Source organism: Cavia porcellus, unplaced genomic scaffold (assembly GCF_034190915.1).
Source record: "Cavia porcellus strain 051 isolate PalLab524CR breed Dunkin Hartley unplaced genomic scaffold, mCavPor4.1 scaffold_4, whole genome shotgun sequence".
NCBI lineage: Eukaryota > Metazoa > Chordata > Mammalia > Rodentia > Caviidae > Cavia > Cavia porcellus.
This window is the reverse complement of record NW_026947487.1, coordinates 100,226,206-100,235,279: the sequence shown is the minus strand read 5'-3', so window position 1 is coordinate 100,235,279 and position 9,074 is coordinate 100,226,206. Positions and strand designations below refer to the sequence as shown.

At 52.4% G+C, this 9,074-nt stretch overlaps 2 protein-coding genes across 3 annotated transcripts; both read left to right on the top strand.

Moving 5' to 3' along the window:
* The first annotated feature begins 44 nt into the window (after positions 1 to 44).
* On the top strand, positions 45 to 3,445 carry Lcat (lecithin-cholesterol acyltransferase). Of its 2 annotated transcripts, XM_003472142.5 has the most exons (6): positions 122 to 308; positions 979 to 1,135; positions 1,210 to 1,325; positions 1,425 to 1,520; positions 1,606 to 1,830; positions 2,852 to 3,445. In XM_003472142.5, exons 1-6 carry the CDS (start codon positions 152 to 154, stop codon positions 3,424 to 3,426), a joined length of 1,326 nt encoding a protein of 441 aa, XP_003472190.1. In that variant the 5' UTR covers positions 122 to 151; the 3' UTR covers positions 3,427 to 3,445. The 2 variants fall into 2 exon arrangements, with proteins under 2 accessions (XP_063103608.1, XP_003472190.1); XM_063247538.1 differs by lacking the exon at positions 979 to 1,135 and having other exon boundaries at positions 45 to 308; positions 1,160 to 1,325.
* A 1,046-nt stretch (positions 3,446 to 4,491) lies between these two features.
* Psmb10 (proteasome 20S subunit beta 10) lies at positions 4,492 to 7,185 on the top strand. Its single transcript, XM_003472008.5, has 8 exons — positions 4,492 to 4,691; positions 4,928 to 5,015; positions 5,104 to 5,201; positions 5,307 to 5,447; positions 5,667 to 5,782; positions 5,891 to 5,949; positions 6,757 to 6,908; positions 7,006 to 7,185. Exons 1-8 carry the CDS (start codon positions 4,636 to 4,638, stop codon positions 7,115 to 7,117), a joined length of 822 nt encoding a protein of 273 aa, XP_003472056.3. The 5' UTR covers positions 4,492 to 4,635; the 3' UTR covers positions 7,118 to 7,185.
* Positions 7,186 to 9,074: the final 1,889 nt, after the last annotated feature.

The window sequence follows — 9,074 nt, the reverse complement described above, 5'->3', positions numbered from 1 at the left end:
CCCTGAGGCTGTGCCCCTTCCTGGCAGTGACAGTCTCTGGCCACCCCCATTGGCCAAGCTGCCCCTCCCACTATCCCTGGGGGCCCTCCCACTCCCATACCAGATAAGGCCAGCCCAAGGCTGCTTCATCTGGAGCAGGCACTGGGCTGGAATGGGGCCGCCCGGCTCCCCATGGCAGTGGGTGCTGCTGTTGCTGCTGCTGCTGCTGTTCCCCCCTGCTGCCCCCTTCTGGCTCCTCAATGTGCTGTTCCCCCCGCACACCACGCCCAAGGCTGAGCTCAGTAACCACACACGGCCCGTCATCCTCGGTAAGCCCCCACCAGGTCCCTGATGCACCAGCCCAGACCTTGGGGAGCCTGGGGCCCCAGCCCCTGGCAGCAGACACTGCTGAGGCCCTCCTTCTCCTCCTGCATTAGCCCTGTTGCCTGCCTCACCTCACTATGGGAAGGAACTAAAGACTGTCCTGCAGAGAAATTAACCTTTCCTTTACCATACTTTTCTGTATCTCTGGATTGCCTACTCCAGGGGGGGAAGACAGGGTCGGGGGGTACCTGATGCCTTGGTCAGGACATTACAAGCTGTAGTCAGCAGTGACCATACTGGACTCTGGATCAATCTCCACCATTTCTTCCTTGGCCTCTACAAGATGCCCAGCCCAGGGCCAGAAAGCAGGAGAAGCCCATTAAGGCCTGCCCCCTGCTCTAAGCCCAGCCCCCACACCTCCATACCTTGGACTTTGGCAATAATAGAAAGCTAGGCTGAATGTTTGCTTTGTGGGGGCAGTGGTCAGTGGCCTTGGCTCCTGCACCTTCCCTGCCTACGGGGAGCTTGGGCTTTAGGCTAGTAGGGTCGGGACTAGAGAAAATAGGTGGGGAGGAAGGGGGTGTGATCAGGAGAGGATACATGTTGTTAGCACCTGGAATCTGAGGGTCATGGGAGGGAATCCAAGGAGTCCAGAGTGAGAGCCGGTGCCCACAGTGCCTGGCTGCCTGGGGAATCAGCTAGAAGCCAAGCTGGATAAACCGGATGTGGTGAACTGGATGTGCTACCGCAAGACAGAGGACTTCTTTACCATCTGGCTGGATCTCAATATGTTTCTGCCCTTTGGGGTGGACTGCTGGATTGATAACACCAGGTATGTGCTATTTGCTCTTCCCAGCCTCACATTGCCCCTTGGCTACTGGCTGCTGAATTTCCTACTGCCCCCAGGGTTGTCTACAACCGTAGCTCTGGACGTGTGTCCAATGCCCCTGGTGTAGAGATCCGTGTTCCTGGCTTTGGCAAGACCTACTCTGTTGAGTACTTGGACAGCAACAAACTAGCAGGTGTGTGTCCTGGGAGAAAGGCCAGGGGCTCTGGGCTATGATGTGCCAGCAGAGTTGGCCCACAGGTGTTACAACCTCATTGCCACTGCTTCCCTATAGGTTACATGCACACCCTGGTACAGAATCTGGTGAACAATGGATATGTGCGAGATGAGACAGTGCGGGCTGCTCCCTATGACTGGCGCTTAGAGCCCGGTGAGTGTCTACAGGTGATGGGCCTGGGGTAGGGCAAGTGGCCACTGACCCTTGTTGCCCTGACTCATCATTCATGCCCCTGCAGGCCAGCAGGAGGAGTACTACCAGAAGCTGGCCAGGCTGGTGGAAGAGATGCATGCTGCTTATGGGAAGCCCGTCTTCCTCATTGGGCACAGCCTTGGCTGCCTGCACTTGCTCTATTTTTTGCTGCGTCAGCCCCAGTCATGGAAAGACCACTTCATTGATGGTTTCATCTCGCTTGGGGCTCCGTGGGGTGGCTCTACCAAGCCAATGCTGGTCTTGGCCACAGGTAAGAGGGCCTCTGATCACCTTCATCCTGTGAGCCATGGAGGAATGGAATGAAGCAGACCATGGAGCTGCCTTCTGGGGGTATTATCTACCTTTCCTGGGGTATGCCTGCTGTCATTAATTACCCAGAGCAGTAGCTTTGGCAGAACCATTACATGGTTCCTCCCAAAGTCTGTGTAGTAATGACAAAGAGAAAATAAACAGAGGAAGTGAACCCCAGCACTCTTGACTCAACACAGTTTGTTCCTTGTGGTCCCAGGTCTGGTCATTTTCAGCTTTCTCCTACTCCTAGAAGCCTGTGCCCAGGAATTTTTTTTTTTTTTTTTTTTTTTTTTTTTAGACAGAGTCTTGCTCTGCATTCAGGCTGGCCTTGAACTCACTTTGCAGCCCAGGCTGGCCTCAGATTCACAGCAGTCCTCCTGCCTCAGCCTCCCAAGTGCTGAGATTACAGGTGTGGTGCACTACCACACCAGGCAGCATTTCTCTTATTGAGAACAGATCCTCCACAGCCAAGTCTAGACCCAGGAACCCAACCTGCCCTTCCTCAAGAGTTAGACTAGGGACCCAGCAGACACAGATCCCACCTATTGAGAACTCAGTATACCCAGCTAGGCTTGGCCTTCCCCTGAGAAGCTCACAATTAGTTGAGATAAAAACACCAGTAAATGGTAGATCATCTTGTTTAATCTTTCCCAAAACACTCCTCTGGCGCCTATGCACCATAGGCTCACACACAGCCTGAGAAAGAACAGCCAGCAACCCCCATACCATTCACACAGTCCATCCTTAGGAAACATTGCCCCCATTTGAGACCCTACATCTCTGTCTTACAGAAATACCGTCATGGTCTCATTTAATAAGCATACATTGAGCACTTGCTGGAAACCAAGCCTGCTCTGGTTTTCAGTTCCAATCAGGATAGGGACAACCTTGAGTATCTCACTGAGCTTAGACTGGGTACAGCTTGTATACCAGAAGTAGCCAGGCCCAGCTTCCTGTCCTGTCTTGCTCCATGTTCACAGGTAACAACCAGGGCATCCCGCTCATGTCCAGCATCAAGCTAAGAGAGGAGCAGCGCATAACAACGACTTCCCCCTGGATGTTTCCTTCCTACCGGGTGTGGCCTGAGGGCCACGTGTTCATTTCCACACCAAGCTTCAACTATACAGGCCGTGACTTCCAGCGCTTCTTTGGAGACCTGCATTTTGAGGATGGCTGGTACATGTGGCTACAGTCACGTGACCTGCTGGCAGGCCTCCCAGCACCTGGCGTGGAAGTATACTGTCTTTATGGTGTGGGCCTGTCCACCCCCAGCACCTATATCTATGATCATGGCTTCCCCTACTCGGACCCTGTAAATGTGCTCTATGAAGATGGTGATGACACAGTGGCCACTCGCAGCACTGAGCTCTGTGGCCTCTGGCAGGGCCGTCAACCCCAGCCTGTACATTTGCTGCCCCTGAATGGGACACAGCATCTCAATATGGTGTTCAGCAACCAGACACTGGAGCACATCAATACCATCCTACTGGGTGCTTATCGCCATAACACCCCTGCATATCCGACTGCCAGCCCAGGGCTCCTGCCCCCTGAATAAAAGATCTTTGCTGCTATAAGCCTTGTGTGTTTTGGGTTAAGAGGGAGGTATTATTGGGGTCCCATCCAGGATTAGGCCTAGGGCTCAAAGGAGCATGAGGCAGTATTGGCTGTGCTTGCACTGGCCCCTGAGGTGTGTCTTCCTATTCTGCTGGTTGAACTGTTCAGGGAGCCTGTCTTGTACCTGCTTCTGTGCAGGGTGTAGGGACTGGAGTTGGGTGTACCCACAGCTGTAGGTTGGAAGACACAAAGGACAATCTGTTTGCCTCAGCTCCTGATGGCCCTTTGAAAAGTACTGGGTGGGTAGCAGATGCACAAGAGTTTAGAATCTGGAGGCTGGGGTTATAACTCAATGATAGAGCACAAAGTCCTGTAGTATATCGCCAACACCAAAAAAATCAAAAGTTTAGCTGGCCAGGGGTGGTGTATGCCTATAATCCCAGCACTCAAGAGGGTAAGGCAGGTGGATCACCATGAGTTTGAGGCCAGCCTGGACTATACAGCTAGACCTAGTTTCAAAAAAAGTTTAGAATCTGGGGAAGTGACTGGGACCTGACAGCACATACCAATACTGTAATTCTAGGCTGAGTGTTCTACCACTGAGCTATACCTCCAGCCCACAGTGCTGCCTGGAGAAGGGGACAGGGAAAATGGGAAGACCTGTATCACTGGCTGAGGATTGAGCCTTAGTATCTGAGGTTTCCAGGAGGCAAAGGCAAAACAGGCAGGAATTAGAAGAGTGACAAAGGACAAAATTCAACCATGCCTAATACGTTGGGAGGCAGTAACAATGCCAACAGAGACTCGGCCAAAAGCTCCACAACTTTAGTACACTGGCACTTGAAGTTAGAGAGTGATTAGGGTAAGAGCTGAGGCTGTCAGGCTGGAAGGGGATGGGAGTTTAACGATGGCCAGAATAGTCCCTCTGTTCCATATAGAGGAGTCAGGGAGGGGATGGTGTGAAGGGCTTGGCAAAGGACCTTGTCCCCTTTCCAAGCTACCTAGGACCATGGGTAAAGGTGAAAGTGAAAGAGGACTGAGGAAAGGGTTTCTGGAGGAGGGTAGATGCAAAAGCGAAAGCAGGAAATTGTTTCAGCAGTGCAGCCCCACAGAAGCTGAGGCTGAGACTGAGTCTGAGGCCTTTCTGCTGGCTCTGCTCATCGGCCCATCGACTGACCCATCGGCCCCACTGCAATCAGCCCTGCCTGAAATGCTGAAGCCTGCTCTGGCAGCCCGAGGGGGCTTTTGTTTTGAGAATTGCCAGAGGTAGGTTGCAAGGGCACCCCGAGGGGACTTCTGCTTCAAGAATTGCACGCGGGTGGGGTGGGGCGGGGCTTCCAATCTGCCCTGCTATGCTGTGGACCTTCATTTTTCGGCTGGAGATAGATTTGGATTGCAAACTTGCCCACATTAGGGAGGTATGGGCGGGTTGGATGGTTGGAAAATCAGACAGCAGGTCTGGAAGCCGAACCAAAACCTGGGCACCCTTCCTCCCTTTCCAGAAATGCATCCTTAGAATACGCCTTTCCGGGGCTCCGTGTTCCTCATGCACGCAAGACCGGGACCACCATCGCGGGCCTGGTGTTCCGAGTGAGCAGGAGCCTGGTACTGGGGGATTAGCGGAATAGCCACGGTGGGAGCAAAGGATAAGCACTGAGCGGCCTCTCCCCGTTCACAGGACGGTGTCATCCTGGGAGCAGATACGCGGGCCACTAATGATACGGTTGTAGCAGACAAGAACTGTGAGAAGATTCACTACATCGCCCCCAAAATTTAGTGAGAATTCCCAAACCCAGTTTCGGCACGCCAGAAAGAACTGCCCCCTCGCTTCCACTCCATGTTTCCTAGCCTTGCCCACACCCATTTTCTCTCCGCCCTCAGCTGCTGTGGGGCTGGAGTAGCCGCGGATGCCGAGATGAGCACGCGGATGGTGGCGTCTAACATGGAGCTACACGCCTTGTCCACGGGCCGCGAGCCTCGCGTGGCCACAGTCACTCGCATCCTACGCCAGACGCTCTTCCGGTGCGATGGCCGGACTAAAACGACCCGGGGGGAATTGCGGGGAAGGAGCTAAGAGGAGGAACAGAGGAAACAGGAAGAGGCCGGCTCAAAAGAAGCTAAACAACAGGAAGGGCTGATGTCATCGCGGGCTATCAAGCCAGGGGGAGGGGCGGGGCTCGAGTCCAGGGGCGGGGGCTGGGGGGAGTCCCGCTTTCAGACAACCACGCCCCCTGCAAACAGGTACCAAGGCCATGTGGGGGCGTCCCTAATCGTGGGTGGCATAGATTTGAACGGACCGCAGCTGTACAACGTACATCCCCACGGCTCCTACAGCCGGCTGCCTTTCGTGGCCCTGGGTGAGTACTTCCGCCTCTTCGCAAACCCCGCCCAGCAACCCTTAGCCTCACGTTTGTCCCGCAGACAACGCAGCCACGGCTGACCTCAGATGTCCCTCCTGCCTGCAGGATCTGGGCAGGACGCAGCCCTGGCAGTACTGGAGGACCGGTTCCAGCCGAACATGACAGTGAGCAATTTCTGTCCCCTACTACATGGTCACTGGTGGGAAATGTACCCAGGAGCTGGGTATGGTAGGCAAGAAAAGCTTCTGGGAGGAGAAGGCGAAGGAAACAACTGAGTAGAGCCTGAATGGTGGGAAGTTGGAGGAGTGTGCTTTTCACAGTACCAAAGCTTCCAGATGGATATTTAAGTCACAAAGGACCATTAGGAGCCAACAAAAGAAAAGTGTGGTGGTGTCTTAAATAAGGCCTTAAGTCTAGACTTAGGAGAGGGATGAGCTCATCAGCTGGCATGGTAGTAAACACCTAAAAGCCCAGCACTCAAGAGGCCGAGGCAGGAGCATCACTACAAGTTCGAGACCAGCCTGGGCTACAGAGTGAGTTCAAGATCAGCTTGAGCCCTGTCTCAAAAAAAAAAAAAAAAAAAAAAAAAAAAAAAGAAAGAAAATTTAAAAGGTGGCAGAGAACAGAAAGAAAAGAAAAAGAAGAACATGGGTAACTATGCCTTCATAGGCAGCCAAGACCCACAGAAATCCAATGAATCAGGCCAAGGGCCAAGACAAGGCTTGGTGGGTGGGCAGATTGCTGGAGGAGGAGCCTTAGTGTAGCTGACTAAATCTGTGAGGGCAGGGAACATAGAGTCTTGGGGAAAAGGCAGAGACCTGGGGTGGAAAGTTGGGGTGCAGGGACAGAGAAGGGGCTGAGCATGCACAAGTGGTCAAATCTGGGCTTCTAGATTAACAAAAGTCCCAAACTGGAGCCTGAGGTAGCACCAGAGGGTCCATTACACCTCACACACACATCTGTCATTACAGCTGGAGGCTGCGCAGGGGCTGCTGGTGGAAGCCATCACCGCAGGGATCCTGGGAGACCTGGGTTCTGGGGGCAATGTAGATGCATGTGTGATCACTGCAACAGGCACCAAGCTGCTGCGAGCACTGAGCTCACCTGTAGAGCCCATGAAAAGGTGGGAAAGGGGAAACCACAGCAATGGCTAGGGACACAAATAGAGGGCTACAAGAAGACAAGACACATGCTGAGAGGCTGCCCCTCCCCTTTCCCAGGCTTGGTCATTACCGATTGACACCTGGAACCACAGCAATTCTGACTCAGACGGTGCGGCCACTTAACCTGGAGCTCCTGGAGGAAACTGTGCAGGCCATGGAGGTGGAGTGAAGTCACCTGCGGTTTTAGAGCCCTAAATGAGTGGAGCCAACCTGGGAAAATACAAACACCTAAACAGATGGCTGATTTATTCTTGGATGGAGTGGGGCAGGTTGCCAGCAGGGTTCCGTGGATAAATCATCTGGCCTAATCACCAGTCACTTCCAGAATCCAGCATGATAGGGTCAAGGTAGAAAGCTTTCAACCTGTCTCCCCTCAAAAACTTCACCTACTTCACATCAGCTTCCCCCACCATTCCCCTTCCTTGCTCTTTCTCTCTAGTCCACTGTTGTAAATCCCACAGGCCTCCCTGCACAGCAGTCTCAGACCTTTCCCAGGGTCATTAGTGACTCAGAATGAAGTCCACACATCTCAGTCAGGCCTGCCCTGACGGTTAATGTGCTGATAGAGGAGTTGCTCTCTAGCTCCAAGGGCAAATTCCCACCAAGTGCTCCATACTCCCATACCTTTTCCTGTGACACTCAGAGGTCCAAGCCCACCTGAGCCCTTTATGCAAAGCTGGGCTTTGTCTGTACATGCTGGGCTGTAAGTAGGCAAATCAACTTCTGTTTTGCTGACAAAGATTGTAGGACTCATGGGGAGATATGACACATCTAAGAAACTTAATGAGCAGTGACTGAACTCCACTGGGGCTTCAGAACTGTTGAGTCTGCCTTCCTTTAGGGAGGGTCTATTCCAGGCTGGATAATCCTGGACCCCTAATTATGTGTGATCATCTATCATCCATGCCTCTATCCACCATTTGCTCATCTCTCACTTGTGGATTAGGGTGTTTCGTTGTTTTGAGACAGGGTCTCACTTTGTAGGACAAGCTGACCTTGAACTTGGTATATAGCCAAGGTTGGCCTCAAACATGCAGCAATCCTGCCTCTGCTACCCCAATGCTGGAATTACAGGCATGTACCACCATGCCGAACTTGGATTAAGGTGTTTTTGAGTAAAGCCTTCACATCCTTGGCAGAAAACCAAAGCCAACTCACCTGCAATTTTGTAGCATGTCTTCAAGTTCAAGCTTAGCCTGGATCTCAGTAATGAATGGAATGAGTGGGTTGTAGACACTAGGACAAGCTGTTCAGTTTAATGGCCCTCACCTTCAACCCTTGACCTCAGCCCAGGGTCTAAGTCACTAAGGACTCAGTCACTAGTCACTAAAGACTCAGCTCATATTTAGCAAGAATGTTGGCTTCAGAGCCAGCCAGGAGGGTTTGTGTCCTACCTACTACATGACAGAACGGTCACTCCTCCATGACAGAACCATCTCAGAAAACTTCTGTTCCAAATTCATGCATTTCTGAGATGGTATCTGTTAGGATTAGCAACCTGCCTTCGGAATCTCTAGCCTCCAGCTTTCCACAGAAGAGCTGGGTGCAACTGGCTGTTCCCTCTGCCACTCTTGGATTCTAAACAGCACTTTCTAAGAGCCCAGTATGCCTGATAGCCTCACAGCCACCAGGTTGACGTTATAGATCTAATTTAACTATATCCTTGATACTCAGTACCCAACACTTAGGGTGTGAGGTGCTTCAGGGAACCAAAGGCCAGGATTTAGGGGTAATGGAGATGAGAGCCTGACACCTGGGCTATCGGTTAAGTCCAGACCTAGATCAGGGGACCCTGGCATAAAGAGACTCCTAAGTGAAGCATGGGAAGGGGCTAAGCCTACACAGCTGGCCTGGGACTTTGCCTCAAGGACAAGGATGCCCATAAAGCAAGCTAGGCTCAGTGCTCACCTTTGTACTTGACATAGTGCTACTGCTCAGCTGACCTTTAGCCTGGTTCTCCTAGGCTCCTCTTGGGGTAAGTAGGCCAAAATCAGCCCTGAATGAACAGGGGGACTTGGCTCCCAACACCACTCCAGGGAATCAAAGAGACCAATTTGGCTGGAAGGGAAGTAGGTAAACAGCATGAGAAAAGGGGGAAAAAAGGATATACCAGGGCAGAGGAGCAG

Excerpts from the sequence above, each read along its gene's own strand:
- Lcat (XM_003472142.5), top strand. The coding sequence starts at position 152 with ATGGGGCCGCCCGGCTCCCCATGGCAGTGGGTGCTGCTGTTGCTGCTG. Across the intron at positions 1,521-1,605 it reads TGACTGGCGCTTAGAGCCCG|GCCAGCAGGAGGAGTACTAC; the intron begins GTGAGTGTCTAC and ends ATGCCCCTGCAG. Across the intron at positions 1,831-2,851 it reads AATGCTGGTCTTGGCCACAG|GTAACAACCAGGGCATCCCG; the intron begins GTAAGAGGGCCT and ends CCATGTTCACAG.
- Psmb10 (XM_003472008.5), top strand. The coding sequence starts at position 4,636 with ATGCTGAAGCCTGCTCTGGCAGCCCGAGGGGGCTTTTGTTTTGAGAAT. Across the intron at positions 4,692-4,927 it reads TGTTTTGAGAATTGCCAGAG|AAATGCATCCTTAGAATACG; the intron begins GTAGGTTGCAAG and ends CTCCCTTTCCAG. Across the intron at positions 5,016-5,103 it reads TCGCGGGCCTGGTGTTCCGA|GACGGTGTCATCCTGGGAGC; the intron begins GTGAGCAGGAGC and ends CCCCGTTCACAG.